We start from the raw sequence: 18,583 nt of genomic DNA on the forward strand, positions 1-18,583 counted from the left end.
GATTGGTTCCCAGTGACCTCCTTGTCATTTTGCTTATTCAGGTCCCTTATTTGTCCTTTTAGAATTCAAGTGGTATTTTATTGTCATTTTCCCTTTTATATACGTCCATTGCTTAATTCTTCAAAAAATAAAAAATAAAAAACTCATATGCATTAGATAAAATAAGGAAATTGCATAATGTTCATAAAAGTCTCTAAATTAAAATTAACAGCTTTAACACCCATGGATTAATACTCATAACAGAATAAATTCAAACAAAATAAATGGTGGGGAGTTGATTCAAAATTGCGGTAAATTATGTGATTTTATTATTTTCTTGGAAAAAAGATACGATATGTTGTTTTGATTGAATAGGTGTGGGCCGGACCCCTTACAATAGCCCACATTGAAGTCCTTTGGGCTAACCTTGGCATTTCTTCTGTAGCCCATGTCCAAGCCAGGGATCTTTGGGAGGTATTCCTTGCTATTCTTTTTAAAATTAACTAATCATTCATTTTTTTTGCCTGAAAATTAATTTGTCATTCATACATACTACTACAAAGAATTCAATATTCACATTTTGAAAATTCTCGATCTTGAATTTTCTCATTATGATATTAAATTATAGTATTATACTATCAACAATATCAAATAGAAAGTTCCATAATTAGCTATGTTTTTTTTTTTTTAAAAAAATCAGTCTAGCTATTAAAATGGCTGAGGCAACTATCGAATTTTGAAATTATAATTTTATTATTTATTATAGTTTGATTGAATTTTGAAATTGTACGAATGCATGGTTGTGGGAGCAGCGCTGTATGGTTGTTATTATATTATCAGATATCAGATAAATTTTGTTATTAAAATTATACTGTTATCTATTAAAGTATCGTTTTGTCATTTGAGAGCAGCGCTGTATGGTTGTGGGAACTGATTTCCCCTTGGAACGGCTTTAAATTAAATTTTTATTACAAAAATATAAGTGCCAGATGTGAAAATCCTTCTCCACATAAAAGATTTTACTATCTCCTATTCCAATTATAAGATCTCATTTATAATCTGCAAATGAAGTCTTATAAATAGAATCAAAGGCAGTGTTATAAACACAAACCTGTTAACCGTTTTTGGTATAATATTATAATAAATATTTTTAAATAATTAGCATTTAGATGATTTGTTTTACTGTATAATGTATAATTTCTCTTTTAAATATGATATTATTTTATAGAGTAATTTATATGATAAAATAAGAAATAGTATTAGAGTAAAAATAAGGCGAAATGGGGGAATGATTGATGGGCTGGTTGCAGCACAAGACAAAAGGATTGGTGGACAAATTGGATGCCTCTCTGGAGTCGCATTCCTGCAAGATGCTTATTTTAAGGCCATTAGCATGTGAATCCAAAAAAACAAAAAAAGCCTTTAGCATGACCGACCATAACCAAGAGTCCAAGACCACCTGTTGGACTCATTCCCATTCCCATGTCCCCTTCTTCCTCCAACTCCCCAAAACTTTTACTATTTTAAAATGTCCTTCCTCTTTCATCATTATTTTTCTTCTCCATGTTATTCTCATTGCATTTTGATCCAATAATTATGATTATCTTTCCATTTTACTCGTCATATCATTTTGAATTTGTCTCTTCAATTGCTTCAATAATTTCATTTGTTTTTTATTACTTTTATACGAAACAAATTGTTGATTTTTCGCCTCTTTCTAAAACTAAAATAAATTTTTAGCTTTACCTATGTTTAAATCTCTAAAAAAATACTTATTTGATGGTTGATTTGATCATAAATATAATACCACAGTCTATTTTATCTTTCTAATTTATAATTCATCCATTAAAATATCCTCAATGATTATATATATTAAGAAGATTTTCATCTAAAATAGCCATGATTAAAAATGATACTTTTAAAAATCAACCCATATTTGTTACAATTTTAACCTACCTAAATTAATTGAGTAGGCGGAGTTCATACTTCCTCCTATTATTAATATAAGAGTTAGTTTGATATTCGATTTAATCATAAATATAAGATCCCAATTTACTTTGTTTCTTATATTTATCAATATTTTTTCAAGGTAAGCAGTTGCACGTGTTAAAAGTTTTAGCAAATGATAGTTTTAACTATTACACATGATTAGTAAAGATATTGTAAAAAAAACAACATTTATTTCAAATAATTAACTTAAATAATTTTTTAATCTATTTAAATTAGTTAACTAGACTTGAGGTAGCATGTTATAAGATGCATCCATCCGGTGACTTTGGGAACATTTTATTGTTTAAAAAAGAGTTGATACAACTTTCAGTATCTCAAATTTACTCTTATTTTATTTTTGGTCCCTTAATTTTATACTATAAGTTTTGATTTCTCAAGTTTTTTTATTTAAAATATTATTCTTTATAATTTAATAGAGTCTATACTATTTTGCTCTTTGAGGGATTAAAATATATGGTCTAAAGTCGAGGATCAAAATTAAAATAACGGAGGGACAAAAATTATATATTAACCCTTTAAAAAAAAATACAAAATAGGGAACAGGGGGAAGTTATGTATGATTAGAAAACGGATTCGATTTTGACAGCGGTCTGAATTCCGAGCGTCAAGAAAAGAATCCCCAACGGTGCAATTGAGATCTCAGCTACGCTCAGCTCTCTTCCGTGCCTCACTGGAACATCCACATTTGATTTCGATTTTTCCGAAGGACGTCGATGCTACTTTTGCAGTCTCATTCAAGGTTTCTGCTACAGACCTTGATGAATCGGATTCAAAAGTGCGTCCTCCTCTATCAATTTTCTTTTCAAATTTCAATTTATGTATTCTCCTTTTTTTTTTTTTTTCCCTAAAGCATTTGGCGTTTTATTTGTGCATTATTTGTTCTTTGAATGATGAGCTCCTCCGTGTTTCGAGTTTTCTTTCTTCTTTTGCGGTATAATCATGCTTTTGAGAATGTGTTTTGCTTCTTGTGGAGATAATATAAACACTGGTAATTTCAATCTTTTTAAGGTTGATAAGTAGCATATGGTCAGCATTCAAGTAGCTTCACGCCGTGCTTTGTTCGCTGGTTTCAGAATTTTATTTTGGAAGGAAATTTAGGTTTGATGTGTTGAAATGAATTTTTTATTGATTCCAATGTTCTTACGCTCTATTTTCCTGTAGATATTTTTGACGCGAAAAGGGTGCAGGAGCTTATCGCATGTATAATGTCATTCATAAATGAGCTTCTAACCTTTCTAAAATAAAAACTCGCACCTTGCATCCTGTTCAATCGGGTGGTGTAATAATCAAGTATGAGAATCATGCTTTTGTACTGAATATTGTTTGATAATATAGTGCCTCCCAGTGGATAATGTAAATACGGTTAGAGGATATTTCGTCCTGCTGGTGCTTTATATTTTTTTACTTGATATAATATCTTCTCGTGTTGGAAAAATGAACTAATTAGAGAGTTTTGCATGGAGCTCGCTTTATCTACAGCCTTACTCTAATTTGGTCAAGCTTGGAGGCAAAGCTATCCTGTTAACCAATAGCAATATGTATATTTGTCAGTTAAAGGTGTAAACTGTCAGGTTGAATTTCAGATTGTAATGCTACTGTATGGCGATGTATATTCCTGTTACATGATGGTAGAAAAACTCTTGCTCCAGTTGTTTCTTACCTGACTAAGCAAATTATCGTAATGTGTGAACTTCCGTAATTTAATGATCAGTCACCCAACAACACTAATGTTTATCTCATATTGATACTACAGTCTTGAAAAAGGTGTTGAATTGGACTACCACTGGTTTGAGTTTGATGATGTTCGATATCATGTTCAGGTAACTAATGACATGTCTTTGTGGTAATAATAATTATGAAGATTTTAATGGAATCTTTCAGTTCTTTATAACTTCTGTTTAAATTTGATACTTTATAGTTTTGGTTAGATGTAGTTAATGTTTGATAGTTTTGCATTTAACATTTAACGAAGTAAAAATGATTGTAGGTGACTATGAAGAATCCGCATATTTTGTTGTTATCGGTATCATTGCCCATCCCTCCTCCAGAAACCATTTTCATGGGTGGACTTCCTTCTGGAGCCATAGAAGCAATAAAATCTTCATATGGCACGACTGTACAAATTCTTGATCCTCCAAGGGATGGCTTTAACCTCACATTAAAAATAAATCTTTCCAAGCTTCCTACAAATCAAGGTATGTTGAGATTTCTTATAGTATAACATCATATGCTTGCTATGTGCCAAGACTTTTTGAATCTTGTTAGATGTGGAATGTTGAAGTGAGACCAGAGAAGAGAGTGAGAGAATGGAGAGGGAGAGAGTGTGTGAGGGAATGCTCAAAAGGATTGCTTGCTTCTATTGATCATATGATCTCTCTGTGTGTGTGTGTGTGTAGATAGATACCGAAATGTTCAATGTTCATAATCCTGTTCATACAGATAGGACAAACTACGGCTAACAATATAATTAACACCATAACACTCTGATGGTATGAAGATAAGAAAGAGAGAGGTAGAGGGAAAGCAAAGGGGAAAATAGAAGGGAATCACTGGGGAGATAGAGAGGCAGAGAGAAGAGAGAGGGTTATTTAATTTAAGCATTTCTTGAGGGAGGGGAGAATAATTTACTGTTTTATATTAATACGTTTAAACACACGCACAACTTCCGTTTGATAAAGAGATATTTAATTAGTAGAGACTGATACATAAGTGGAGAAAATGATTTAGAAAGAGAACAAGACAGCACTACAACTTAATCTCTATTCGTACATGACAAGGGCACTCCCTTGAAAATTCCATTCCAAAGCTCTTGCCACATGCAGAATCCTATTCTATTAGACATCCAAGGGCAAGGGGGTTCCCTTGAAAGTGCTAGGAGAGCAAAAGATTCAGAGCTAGCGCATAATACAATTATTAGGGGCCAAGGGCCTAGTTTGTTATGAATACCCATATTTCCTGGTCCAGCCTGCGTGTATGAAAAAGTGTTCATTGTTCACTGCAGTTGTATGTGCTATTGTATGGATTTATGGATTTATATTGACTCTATAATCCAATGATGACAGTTTTTCTCTTATATTTAGAAAATCAGAAGGAACCGATACTTGATTAATTTTATCATAAATTACTGAGTGTTCCATTATGCCATTTCTTATGAATCTTGGTTAGGAGTATCTTATCTTGGACAGCATCATTCATACCTAATCAGGCCATAGTTCTTGTGATATTTTCTTTTGTATTGGTATCTTCCATCAGTCTTTGTTTAAATTTAATTGGGTTACACTTCATTCATTTCCAATTATATTGTTTCTAGGAAAAGTAATGGGCTGTTTGGAAGACAGAAAATTTTGGTGGAAATGGAAGGAAATGAGGAAGTGAACTGAATGACATAACTATGCTTGGTATAATATAAAAAAGAATGAGAAGAGTATTCCCTTTTTATGTTTGGTTGAATGAAAATAGTGTTGGAATGGAAAAATCTGATGGGGAAATGGTCTTTGCAACCCCCTACTTAAAAAATTTTTAAAAAAATGATTATAAGGGCATAATGGAATTTGCATAAATTAGGCTCGATAATGATTCTTGATTTGTGTGTTTATCTAAAGGATATGGATTTATGGATTCCATCTCCTTTCCAGGCAACCTATGGTGTATAGATATAGTCTTGCATATTGGAAATGAATGTGGGATACTTCTGATATGGCAAATTTTAAAGTTTTAGGATATCAGCACAAAAAGTGTATAAATAATTATATATGTACAATACATAAACAGATTAAACATGACTAATATAAATAAATTTGAGTTTTAAACATGCATTTTAAATGTGAAATAAGGATGCTCTTAATAAGTTACCAACAAAAACGTAAAATAAATTAAAAATGATTTTAAATTCAAATTAATTGTTTTTTTTATTGATTATTCAAATTAAATGTTAATGTTCATTTTATTCATATTGATAATATACTCTATAAGCTCGAGTCATTTTGTAGCATTTGGGACCAAAAGAAAACAACAATACAAATGTTAGAATATGTTCCATGTATCACGAAATACAGTGTGCATATTATATCATATAAATATCTGAATCTTATATGGGTAATTTTGTGTTTTAAAAGCACTGGTGCAGCAGACATTTGGATGGTATCTGACCACCAAATGGGGTATAGAAAAGAGTTCCTTCTCCATCCCTTTATACTACATGCCGCAAATCAAAACCTAAGGGAATTTCTTATACATAATTGTTATGATTCTCTTATCCTATATGTGCTCTTTGCCTGAGGTTGATCAATCATAGCCTTGATCTATATTCCTGTGTGCAAGTTCCGTCCTTTCAGTTTAAAACCAGTTTTATGGTCAAAACTGCTATAAATTTATTTTCAAACAGTCAGTTGTTAGTGTGCGTGTGTGTATGTCTAGTATTTTTCTTCTCTTGACATTTGGTGATGTCGATCTGGTGCAGATCAAAGATATGCTCTTTTGCTAAAAGTTGCATCAGTTAGGGAAGTGGTCCTCGGTGCACCACTGAGAGTAATTCTAAAGCACCTTGCTAGAAGAACTGTTGCTCCTGGTTTGAGCCCACTTGTTGCCCTTGTGCATCGGCCAAATGAGTCTTTCTTTCTTCTTCCTCAGGTATAAATACTTGACACTAGTTTCTGTTAGTTTGGTTTGTTTTTTCTGGGAATATTAAATCCACTCTCTTGATATATTTTCCTTACTACCCTTGCAAAATTGTGTTACTTGTACTTATATGCAATGGTAAATTTTTTTTAATGGAAATATTGAATCCTAGAAATATTTTAATGTATCAATAAGAGAAGCATATCTAGGACAGGAGAATGAGTAGTAGGGCTGAAGAAAAGAATTTAATTCAGGGAAACAAGAGAGAGAAGAAAACAGGACTTCTTTCTTTTTTAGAAGGATTGCTGATATTCTGCATTGTAATTATTTTCTCATGTAATGAATTATTCTTTGATGAAAAGGGAAAAACTAAAAAAGGCCAAATCCTTCTGCATGTCTAGCGCTAACAGTGAAATCCCTTTGTAGTCTCAACACTTTGGCAATCCGGAAAAAATAATTTTTCTTGTGTTTGGGAAAAAAGCCATACCTGAGCCCGTGTGATCTGGTTCAATGACATTTGTGTGAAAGCCTCTGTGATCAGATAGTCTAGAGTGTGATCCTCTTTGCCCTTATTCTTATAATTCTTGTTACAAACATTAATTTTCAGCACAAGGTTGAGCCTCTGCTTTTTCCTTGCTTTTACTACCTCCGTTCCTTGATATAAGATCTACTTGACTAATTTGGAGAGATTAAAAAAGTTATTAGATTACTTTAAAATATTTATATTTATTGTTTTCCTCCAAACTAACTTGCCTTACTTATAAATTAACATATAATCTATTGATACATATAAGTTGTAGAGAAATTATATAACATGTGCTGTAATTAAGTAATTTAGTAACTTTTTTAATCTTTCCGAATTAGTTAACTAGACCTTATATTAAGGACTGGAGATAGTGTTTTAAGTCTTGGGGGCTTTTAACCGGAGGATTTGTGTTAGAGAAATTATATTCCTAGGTCTAGATCTACACCTTACAGCTTAGTGCTTGTTTGGTTTCACTTATTTTAAGTGATGAGATAAATATGTGTGAGGAATTTATTTTGTAAGTGCATAACTGCATTTTTTAAGTGTTCCCAAACTGGCCCTTAAGCTTGACGGTAACTGATTCCTTGACATTGTATAAGAGAGGCAGCATCATAAATTTATCGTTGAAAATTCTTTCAGTTTGCTCCAATCATAAGGACAGAACTGCTGCAGGCATTGGTCAACTCCATAAAACTCTAGCCTCCTTACTACTCCCGGTGCCTCTTAAGTGAGCAGGTCAAACTTGGTTTATATTTGCAGGACATATCATACTTTCTTCACGAGTACCAGAAAAGCCCACACAGTAGATACTGAGCATCTGAATAGAATAGGGAGAAACTTTGGCCTAATTGGTTTTTTTCTCCTGCCATGTGTATAATGTGCTTATGTATTCCAGAAACATGTTATGCTCAATTCTTCACTATCCAGATGTGAGTTATGGTTGGGCGCAATGGTAGCAGTTGTTTGAACCCCGGGGAATGACTATGGTTTGATTCCTAGAGACAGCAATTTAGGGACGGTTTTACATGTTACACTCCTAAACAAAAGGGATTAATCTTTATCCAATTGGGTGGGAGGACACTCTTGGAAAATGAAGAGAGATAAACAGCTCTTGTACACTTAGTTAACTGTGCTCTGTTTTGAACCAATATTGTACTTTCTGGTTTACGAGAGTATCTTAACCTCTGGCGAGTTGTAAATTCTTCTCTTTCTAATAAAATTTCTTAAAAAAATGCTAGTGTCCAAATCAACCTAGCAAATACCACAGTTGTGATGCGCAATTTCTTTTTTCATTTGCTGTTGAGACCTGCAACTATAGTCTGTTCCCTGCAGTTTTTCTTCTGGTAAATTAGAAATTGGAGAGGAAAATAATGAAGTTATTCATTAAATGTTAGCATAGAAGAATCTAATTTGTTCTGGTTTTTCAATTCTAGTATCTCTTAGAGTATCTGCTGTCTTTTGGTTTGCCGATGTATAATGTTGTGTTCTTACTATATTGATGTTTACATTGTTTTAGTTTATTACTGTTAATTATTTGAGAGGGAAGCATACCTTCAATTTAGATGATGAAATATTCCCTTTTTTGACAGGCTGACAAGGTGATTGTGGTGTATCCTATGAGATTCAATGATTCCATAGACATTGTTCTTGCGACTTCCTTCTTGCAGGTAGAGTTTTTCAGCTAATGCCTTATCTCATTAGAGTTGCTGAGCTAAAAGAGAATAAGGGAGAGCGAACTAAAGGAAAGCTTAACTTGAATCTTGAAAAGCTTTCTCGTGCAGTATTTTGCTCCTTTTTTGGGTGGTTCAATGTATAAACTTTAAATTTTCATTATAATTTAGGAATTTGTGGAAGCCAGGCGGACAGGTGGGTTATATAATGCCCCCCCTTGTTCATGGTCTCTTTCTCCTCCAGCAGAACTAAAAGAAGCACCCGCACATGCATTATCAGCAAATGCAGGATTTGTAACATTTGGTTTGTGTTTTGAAACTCACATCTTTTCATCATGTCATTCGTTTGCTGCTTTCACCGCAATATGTGTGTTCAACTCTGCAGTTATCCTCCCCCGTCATGTAGAAGGCCAGAAATTAGATCGCACAGTCTGGAATTTATCAACTTTTCATGCATATGTTAGCTATCATGTTAAGGTGCGTTTTCTCTGACCCATCTAAAATTTTGCACCTATCATCATGCATAGGCGAAGCCCATCGGTATTTATGGACAAGAAAGGCTACTTTTAAGGGACAAAGCTACAAGTCAATGGACTAAAATATTTGAGAATAATGAACTAAAATATTTACTTTATTTATATTAATTCTAGAGAGAATTGTGAAATAATTCCTTGTATTATTCATGATCAGACTATGCATATATATATATACAAGAGAGGAGTCTATGTATTAATGGCTCATTATGAGGAAATAATATCATATCAAATCCTGTACTAATTGCATAATATTTACATATCTTTTCATATATTTACAATTTACAAGTCTAACGCTCCTAATGCTCTCTCAAGCTGGTGAAAGGATTTCCTTCTTGCCGAGTCTGATGATTGAGTTATGAAAGAAAATTCTAGGTAACTTCTTGTCGAGCACATTTACAAGCTGGTGAAAGAAACATGACTATGTAGGCCACATAAAAGAGAAAAATAGTAGTAATGAAGACTAAAAACAGTAAGAAAAACACCCGCTGGTAATGAATTCATGACTAACGAAGTCAGTATCTGGCAAACGTCGTCATCATAGCAATGAAACGGGTAATGAAATATTTTTATTCCTCAAATTTGCCTCAATTATCAGTTTGGTCCCTGAAGTTTAATTTTCATCAGTCAAGTTTCCAAAGTTTCATAATCATACATAATTCGTCCTTGTGGTTTGAAGACATACAATATTAAGCACAAATATGGTCTAACCGTTAATTCTGGGATGACAGCCTCTTTATTGCAGGAAAAAAATGGTTGGTTAGATGAGATCAAATAGGAATATAAAATTGTGCATGAAATTTTAGGGACTTTGTCGATAAAAATTAAACTTAGGGGCCAAATTAATAATTGAGACAAACTTGAGGGACCAAAAGTTTCATTATCCCAGTGAAATGTATAAAGAGTGTTTGGAGACAATTGGAGTTCAACTAGAAAGGAAAAAGAGCAATGAAAGCCATTAATGGTAATGGGTTACATCTCAGAAGTAATGAAGGCTGCATATAGAGGGAAAAAAGTCCAGTGATAATTTCATGTCTTGTAAAGACAAGGGCTGGTAATGTTTGGTTTTCTCATGGCTGAGGCAATGCACAAGTTAGTGCCTTGGTTGTGTTGTAACATTACTATGATGTATTTTGATTGAGGGATCTTTGGAAGGCGACTAAAGATGAAAAGCTTAGGATGACACTGAGCAGAAGTGAATGACACATCACAAAACACCAAGTACTAGGTGACTTGAAGTTTGATGCTTGGGATGAAGAGGGCTCCATGCTTATGTTGTGGTTGTGGAATTCCATGATTCTAGAAATCAGTGATACCTACATGTTGCTTTGTACATAAATACCTTGTACTCATTCTATTTGATTGATCAGAAAATATTCTGACGTTTGTCATGGATGGATATACTAAGGAGGCCATACTTCATATTGAAACTTAATTTGTATGGGGGTCACAGAATGTAGTCCATGAGCCCTAAATCCTAGCCACTTGCTCATAAAGCTCTACTACTATATCAGTGGCTACTTTAACCCAAAAGCCAAAGCTATTAAACAAAAGCCTCTATGGTTCTCAGTGCTCTAACCTTGCATTTTTATAACAGTGCTCTGAAGGATTTATGCATACACGGATGCGGCGTCGAGTGGAGTCCTTGATTCAGGTGAACTCACATTTTTCCCTCAGCTAATTATCTACCGTGGTAGTGTCCAATTTTACCTCTGGGACTGGTTCTCAGTAGTTGAATTTTGTTTGATCGCTCGTCAGACTTTGTAGACGAATATCCTTGATTCAGCAAAAATATAATGAAATTGTGGTGGTTTGGTGATTATAAAAATATTTTTCGCACAGATCTATTTGAGTCATCGAAGAAAGTGCTTTTTTGGGCATCCATGATTTGATTAACAAAGCTTCTACTTCTTTTTTTTCCCACCTTTGCTTGTTGGGTAATCATAGATTCAGTGTTCAAGAGGGATTGATCACCCTTCACTGTTCTTCAAGTTTATTTAGTGTAACGTGATAGAATATGCATTGCTATTTTGTAGGCGCTGGATCGCGCGAAGCCAGATTTTGAGGATTCAAAGATGACATCACAGACCCGATCCTTTAAACGAATGGTATATTAGTTATTCCTGAATGGTGTGCATTTCAAAGTTCACAGCAATGGTTTTCATTTAGCATTGCTTTGATTATTTATATTCTGTTTTCAAAACACATTGTCGTGTGGGATTATAGAGCCTGAAGGATTCAAAGTCAAGCAACAACTCATTTTCATAAAGGCAAAGCATGATGAGAAAGCAGCGTTGTGCTTATTTTAGATCAAACGATGGGCATCCAAGGAATTGCCGGTATATTTTTGTGGACTGTTCCGGATGCCTGTAGTAATGCCATGCTTCCTTTGGATTCAAACATGATTAACGTCCAAGAATCGCTGGCCTCTATCTCCAGAATGTTCCAGATCATTGTAATTTATTCCTGGGAGTATGAGAAAAATGATTATTAACCAATTGAATGAATTAACCGTTACCTTGTCCGATATTGTCACCCATCTACCTGTTTTGGGGTACACTTCTAAATTCCCTCCCTTCCGTAGCATTTATGTAGCGTTCCTTTTGTTGTAAATGTATTTAGCATGTTATGTAGCATTTACGAGGTTACATTGGAATTGGACTATAGTATCCCGGCTTAGTTAAGGGATAAATGATTTTGTAGTTCGCAAACGAATTCTATTGGCAACCAAACATTTCAGAGGTCTCTTGCTCGTGTTATTTATCATGATTTATGTATAGTTTTGGACTAATGTAGTATTAGTTAAAGGTATGTTAGAACTGGGGGGGAAGGTGAAGAAAATATTTGGATTAGATATTTCGGCATTACTTTTTCATTCTTTTCAATATGCGCACGGGGAAAAGGAAGAAATATAAGGATCTCGATAATTCTATCGGAAGTCATATCACAGAAGATGTGCAACACACCTAGCGTATTTGTTCTCCTTTGCTTACTGTGCCATATCCTTTTATAAATGAATTAGAGATGCCACGTTAGTTCCCGCTTTAGAGAGAATTATCCATAAATTCCATATAATAATTGAACACAAATAGGTGCTTAAATTTCATTTACTACCTGTGCGTCCCAAGTGATTTCATATTTACAAGTCAAACTTTCATATAAAATATTAAATCCTCTGAAAACATATTAGTATTAAGACATACTTGTGCGGCCTCCCGTCTCTAACATAAAATCTAGTTTAAACTACAAACTAAAGAAGTATTAAATAAAATTCAAGGAACTTATACATATAAACATACAGGTAATCTTTCCTTTTTCTTAAAATCAATATCAATGTAAATTTTTATCAAATAATTTTTAGTATAAAGCACACATCAAAATTTGTATATTTATATATAATGTGAAAGCTACAGCAATTGAAGTCTTGAACAGTGTTATTTATCTTAGGGAAAATTGCAATTAAGTCCCACCTACGGGAATTAAGTACAAAAAAGTCCTTTAAAATCATGAAATTATTCTGAAGTCCTAAAGGACTTTTTTGTAATAAATTTTATTTGTTTAATTATCAAATTATCCTTCTTTTTTTAAAAAAAAAATTTGCATTGACAATTGAATGAGCAGTGGTTGACAACTTAGGATAATTTGGTAATACAAACTTAAAAAAAAAACAAAGAAAGATAATTTGGTAACTAAACAAATAAAATTTATTGCAAAAAAATCTCTTAGGACTTCAGAATAATTTCATGATTTTAAGAGATCTTTTTGTATTTAATTCCCTTGGGTGGTTGACAACTTAGGATGCAAGAATTGACAACTATCGCGGCTGGTTTGACAACGTAGGGTGTGATATGTTGAGAAAATGTATTGTCAAACCAGCCACGATAGTTATCAATCCTTACACTTTAAGTTGTTAAACACTACTCTTTCAATTGTCAATACAAACTTAAAAAAAAAAAAAGAAAGATAATTTGGTAACTAAACAAATAAAATTTATTGCAAAAAAATCTCTTAGGACTTCAGAATAATTTCATGATTTTAAGAGATCTTTTTGTATTTAATTCCCTTGGGTGGTTGACAACTTAGGATGCAAGAATTGACAACTATCGCGGCTGGTTTGACAACGTAGGGTGTGATATGTTGAGAAAATATATTGTCAAACCAGTCATGATAGTTGTCAATCCTTACACCCTAAGTTGTTAAACACTACTCTTTCAGTTGTCAATACAAACTTAAAAAAAAAAAAGAGTAATTTAGTAATTAAATAAATAAAATTTATTGCAAAAAAATCTCTTAAAACTTCATAATAATTTTATGATTTCAAGAAACCTTTTTGTATTTAATTCTCTTGGATGGGACCTAATTGCAATGCTCCTTTTATCTTATAGTCTGTGCAAATCATATAACCCCCTATCAATCTTACATAAGAATATAAATACAATTAAACGTCTACAGGGTCATAGCAGGCTCAACAAGCGTCAGATGTCTTTTTTTTTTTTTTATTGACGGAGAACCATCAAATTTCGTTTTGCCATGATACTTCAATACACTATCCACAAGTAACATTTGTTCAGACCACATTTCAGCTGAAAATAAATGTCAACATAATTACGCAACTATGATCAATACTCTATCTACAGAAGCTGTCACAAAGACAAAACCCCGACTCTTTCGATCTTCAATTCTTGCTGCTACCTTCTTTGCCACCGGGAAAAAAAAGTGTCCTGTCCTCCTGTCCAGCGTGCATTAACCGTTAAATAAACTACCTCCAAGATTGCATTATTGGATTATTAACTGGATTTACGGGATGAGGAAATATGAAAGTGCAGAGACTTTATCTACCTGTTCAGCTTTGCTTTCAATCACATTACATCCACAATCTGCTCCACCTATCGGAAGAGCCTAGACGCTGGTCTCTTGAAGACTTTTCCTTCAAGCTTTAGTCGCCTATATGCTTCTCTCAGATGGCAAGGCCGGATTGGCCCAGATTCTTTCCTCTCTTTCATGACTATTCTAGCTACAGAAATAGATTGTTCATTGGTGGAGATAGTTGAAACCAGCATATTAGCAGAGTAATAAGACCAGTGAGATGCACCGAGATTCTAGAGAATGACATTGGGAATAAATCGAACTTTCAGTTCCTCTTTTGAATAATTTATTGTTCACAAAGGAAGCATCTTGTGATTATGAAGCAAAACTACCATTACCTGTTTCAATAACATCACCGACAAACATCTTTGCTATCCCTGACACTACAATCGTCATTGGCACAGAAATTTTCTGGGTTCCGGTAATGCTTGCTAACAGCTGCCTCATTGCAATCAAGGAGAACATAAAGGGGCAACATGTGAGCAACTTCAGTAAAAGGTGACAGAAACTAAACTTAAAGAAAAACGAGAAGAAAAATGGAAACAGGAACTCATAAATCCCAGAAGGAAGTTGTTTCAAACCACTCAGATTAATTTCAAATTTTCAGATTGTTTGACATGGTTAAACCGTAAATTAATTTTGGCACGAGGCATATTGGGTTTGAACTTGAAGCTCAAAGGCTTTTTGAAGAAGTGTGTTTTAAGAGTTATCAATAAAATAATCGTGGACCTGATTAAATGCTTATCATTTCAGTTAAGATGACCCATGTACCATAGCCTTTGTGACCAAGTTATCAAGAGTTTAATCCTTCCGCACTCATTCTCTTGGGAGTTAAATTATTTATAGTCCCTAGTTATCAAGAGTTTGATCCTTCCGCACTCATTCTCTTGGAGTTAAATTATTTATAGTCCCTAGTTATCAAGAGTTTGATCCTTCCGCACTCATTCTCTTGGAGTTAAATTATTTATAGTCCCTAGTTATCAAGAGTTTGATCCTTCCGCACTCATTCTCTTGTAGTTAAATTATTTATAGTCCCTGTACATTTACTTGATTTTTAACTTGATCCATATAATTTAAAGTTTTTTAATTGCGTTTTATAAAGTTTTAAAAAAGTTTTAACTTAGTAACCAAACTTGTGCTATATCTCAATTGAAACCCACTAACCTAAATATATAACTGCCATGTTGGCACTGCACCGGCACAGTCAAACTGCTGCACGTGACTCACTTTCCCAGTTTCCCTCTTTCACTAACCACTCTTCATAGGAATTTGGAATTAGCACATTGTTGGACATCAAGCAGCTTGTTGCGATTCTTACCATTCTGGGCATGACCACACCCCCCCCCAAAAAAAAAAAACAAAAAACCCAAACCTTTCTCCCAAAATTTTTTTTTGAAAAAAAAGCCATTCCATTTTTATGACTTTTTATGTACAAGTACAAATGTCATTTCCATTACATTACCTCTCCTTTTCCCTTGCCCTTTCGCAATCAAACATACAATTTTGGATGAGATGATCAAAGAGTATTAGGTGAAAGAGGTAAAGATAGTCATATGTGGCACTTTGAGCATCCTACCAACACAGCAATTATAATTTATAATTTTATATGTCCAAATCACTCAGTTTTACAGGGGTCTAGCTAAATCTTCTAAGGACTTCATACAAATTTTACAGCTATTGGACTAAATTAAAAATTGAAAGTAGAAGTTAATAAAAGAATACTTTAACCTCTCTTCATTAGAGTTAAGCTTTAGCAGAACAAAGAATCTGAGCATTTTGACTATAAAAAAGAGCAGGATAAAAAACATACCCTTTTCATGTTAGCTTTCTGAAATCCAGCCCTTCGAAAGGACTCATATCTGCTCATTTGTTCTTCAGTGAACCGTGATAATATGGCCCTGATGCAGCAGGCAAATGCAACATTTTCAAGAGGAATATAAAATAATTATAAATGCAAACTTATAATAAACAGACAAACAAAACAAATATTCTAATAAACAAACAAACAAAACAAATAAATCGTGGTCAGGAAAACAAACTATACTACCAAAAGAAAAACATGGAACAAGAGTTGTAACATATAGAAAGCTTCTTGGAAAACTACGTGTCTATCCTACCTTCACAAAGTTCTTTTTATTGCTCCTTCGATGCCTTTTATTCAGAATATACACTCACTAAGTGATCTCACGTATTTGTACAGTGCAAACTTTAGGTTTGCAGTTCTTATTTTGATTCCACAGCCAAGCCAAGCAAGAAAAAAAAAATCAATACTACAGTGATCCCATCAGCCCTGAGCTTTTTGAATTGAAACACAAACACCCCCCCCAAAAAAAAAAACAAAAAAGGATGCGTCCACTTACTGCATCTTGGCCATTTTATCAGGGTCGCCGCTTGATGGGAGCTTGCCAAGTTCAACATCCATGTTCTCTTCCTCCTCCTCATCCTCGTCTTCTTTATTCTTAGCAGCATTGGTCGTGGGCCCGCTGCTAGTCCCAGCTGAGAGAAATTTAGTAGCCGGAGTGAATTGGGCCGCCGTTTTAGTACCATTACTATTCGAGATGTCATCTTCTTGGCCAACGAAGGTACCCTGCACGCCTACAGCACTAGGGTTTTGTGTTTCAAATGCTTCATCTGGCGATTCTGGCGGTGAATCCTCTTGCTCCTCATATGCTGCTTCAAATGGATCCTTTGATTGCTTCATTCCGTTTCAGAGTGTTCTAAACCTACGTCCCTGACCATGAAATAATTCGATTGAATTTAAATAAAACCTTCGGGCAGTTACATCATGAAATTTAAAACATACAAGCCGCGAAGTTCTCGTTTCAAGTCACTTGCACAGTGGTGTATAAAAAAACCGAAACTTCTGTTAATAAGAGATCCTACGAAATTCTCCGCAGTAACACACATTTTACCAACATTTCGTTATCAACCATTACAGCAAAAATCTAACATCCTGCCAACACAAAAAAGAAGCAGCAGAGAGTAATATAAAGAATATTTAATCAGATTTTAGGATTCATCGAAAAGTGGAACAAAATGAAGCAACTTTCCTATCCAATAAAATCGCCAAACAAGTCAGACACGAAGAGAGCGAAATAACAGCGATAGGTAGACAAACAAAAATCATCAAATAAGCCACATCCAATAAAATACTCTTTTCAGCTGCCGCAAATTTCCAATTGATCAAAACACGGCTGAAAACAGCAACGAAGCTAAGCTCCGCAGAAGACGATTACAAAAGAAGCAGTGCGCAGGTGTGGAAAATTGGAGAGAGAGAAGCACCAGCACCAGAACGAACCAGAGAGAACGGCCTCGGCTTAACGATTGTGATCGGGCCCCGAGAACGCCAGAACGGTATGATGAAGAGGGTCTCGAGCTCTTTATGGCTCAGGACCAGCAAGGACCCCCGAAATATTCTCGGTGACCCATCAGCCTTTTTCTTGACGAAGTGCTTTTTGATATACTTGGGGCCCGTTTCAAATAGTTGATAAGTAATTTTTTAATTATGATTTATAAAATATAAAATAAATATATAAGAAGAATTTTATCTCGATTTATATAAAATATATTTATAAATATTTTTAAACGCTTTCGCAAACAGGTCCTTAATACCTCATGATATTTTTTTAAAATGCGTTTTACATTCAAAAATTTATTTTTTGATGCATTTAGTATCAAGGTAATATATATATATATTTTAAGATGTTAGATGCATTTTAACAAATTTTAGGGTGCTAATGCACAATAAAATATTTTAAAATATTAGATATATCTGAAAAAATGTTTCGAGATTCTCGATGGACCTTAACCCAACTATTTAATGCATATGTATTAGGTATTAAGGGCTCGTTTGACTTATTTTCATTTTTGTTTTGGAAAAATTAGATTGGGTAATACTATCTCTAATCTTTAATATAAAAATTTATTTGACTTTTATTTTGATCCTAAATATAACACTCCAATTTATTTTGTGTTTCATATTTATCTTTTTTTTCAAGGTAATCTTTGTAATAATAGTAGTTCTAGTCAATACACTTGATTAGCAAGAATATTTTAGAAAAAACAACACCTATTTATTACAAACAACTAACCTAACTAATTTTCTTAATCTACTTAAATTAGTCAACTAACTTTTATATTAATGACCGGAACTAGTATGATTTACATTTAGATTGGGGTTTGAAAAAGTTAGATGGGATAAAAATAAAAGTTATTTGAGTTATAATTGAATAACAATTTTAGTTTGTAAAATTATCAAAATGGATATGAATTTTGTTATATAATATAAAATGAAAAAATTATGAATTTACATAATATAATTTTTCTTCTCAGGACATTTTTGCAAGCATCAAATTTCCACTTTGTTCTTATTTATTATTCAC

At 33.6% G+C, this 18,583-nt stretch overlaps 2 protein-coding genes across 5 annotated transcripts; one reads left to right on the plus strand and one right to left on the minus strand.

Annotated features, from left to right (window-relative positions):
- Positions 1 to 2,702: 2,702 nt before the first annotated feature.
- On the plus strand, positions 2,703 to 12,081 carry LOC114712376 (actin-related protein 2/3 complex subunit 2A). Its single transcript, XM_028896899.1, has 10 exons — positions 2,703 to 2,764; positions 3,743 to 3,809; positions 3,977 to 4,184; positions 6,449 to 6,618; positions 8,722 to 8,799; positions 8,974 to 9,106; positions 9,188 to 9,279; positions 10,933 to 10,989; positions 11,372 to 11,443; positions 11,562 to 12,081. Exons 1-10 carry the CDS (start codon positions 2,703 to 2,705, stop codon positions 11,601 to 11,603), a joined length of 981 nt encoding a protein of 326 aa, XP_028752732.1. The 3' UTR covers positions 11,604 to 12,081.
- A 1,649-nt stretch (positions 12,082 to 13,730) lies between these two features.
- Positions 13,731 to 17,588, minus strand: LOC114712394 (transcription initiation factor TFIID subunit 11). Of its 4 annotated transcripts, none has more exons than XM_028896939.1 (6): positions 17,500 to 17,588; positions 16,562 to 16,932; positions 16,012 to 16,099; positions 14,540 to 14,639; positions 14,175 to 14,349; positions 13,731 to 14,064 (listed from the first exon to the last, which is right to left on the minus strand). In XM_028896939.1, the coding sequence occupies exons 2-5, from the start codon at positions 16,900 to 16,902 to the stop codon at positions 14,222 to 14,224; spliced, it is 657 nt and encodes a 218-aa protein (XP_028752772.1). In that variant the 5' UTR covers positions 16,903 to 16,932; positions 17,500 to 17,588; the 3' UTR covers positions 13,731 to 14,064; positions 14,175 to 14,221. The 4 variants fall into 4 exon arrangements, with proteins under 4 accessions (XP_028752772.1, XP_028752782.1, XP_028752765.1 ...); XM_028896949.1 differs by having other exon boundaries at positions 17,484 to 17,550; XM_028896932.1 differs by lacking the exon at positions 17,500 to 17,588 and adding an exon at positions 17,355 to 17,472.
- Between the last annotated feature and the right edge of the window lie 995 nt (positions 17,589 to 18,583).

Source organism: Neltuma alba, unplaced genomic scaffold (genome assembly GCF_004799145.2).
Source record: "Neltuma alba isolate B1F8T4 unplaced genomic scaffold, ASM479914v2 tig00001827_pilon, whole genome shotgun sequence".
Classification (NCBI taxonomy): Eukaryota; Viridiplantae; Streptophyta; class Magnoliopsida; order Fabales; family Fabaceae; genus Neltuma; species Neltuma alba.

Bases quoted from the DNA above. Each gene is read 5' to 3' on its own strand.
- LOC114712394 (XM_028896939.1), bottom strand. From the start codon at position 16,902: ATGAAGCAATCAAAGGATCCATTTGAAGCAGCATATGAGGAGCAAGAG. The intron at 14,640-16,011 runs GTATGTTTTTTA...GCAATGAGGCAG, and splicing joins AGAAAGCTAACATGAAAAGG to CTGTTAGCAAGCATTACCGG. The intron at 14,350-14,539 runs GTAATGGTAGTT...CTATTTCTGTAG, and splicing joins CGGTGATGTTATTGAAACAG to CTAGAATAGTCATGAAAGAG.
- LOC114712376 (XM_028896899.1), top strand. From the start codon at position 2,703: ATGCTACTTTTGCAGTCTCATTCAAGGTTTCTGCTACAGACCTTGATG. The intron at 4,185-6,448 runs GTATGTTGAGAT...GATCTGGTGCAG, and splicing joins CAAGCTTCCTACAAATCAAG to ATCAAAGATATGCTCTTTTG. The intron at 9,280-10,932 runs GTGCGTTTTCTC...TTTTTATAACAG, and splicing joins ATGTTAGCTATCATGTTAAG to TGCTCTGAAGGATTTATGCA.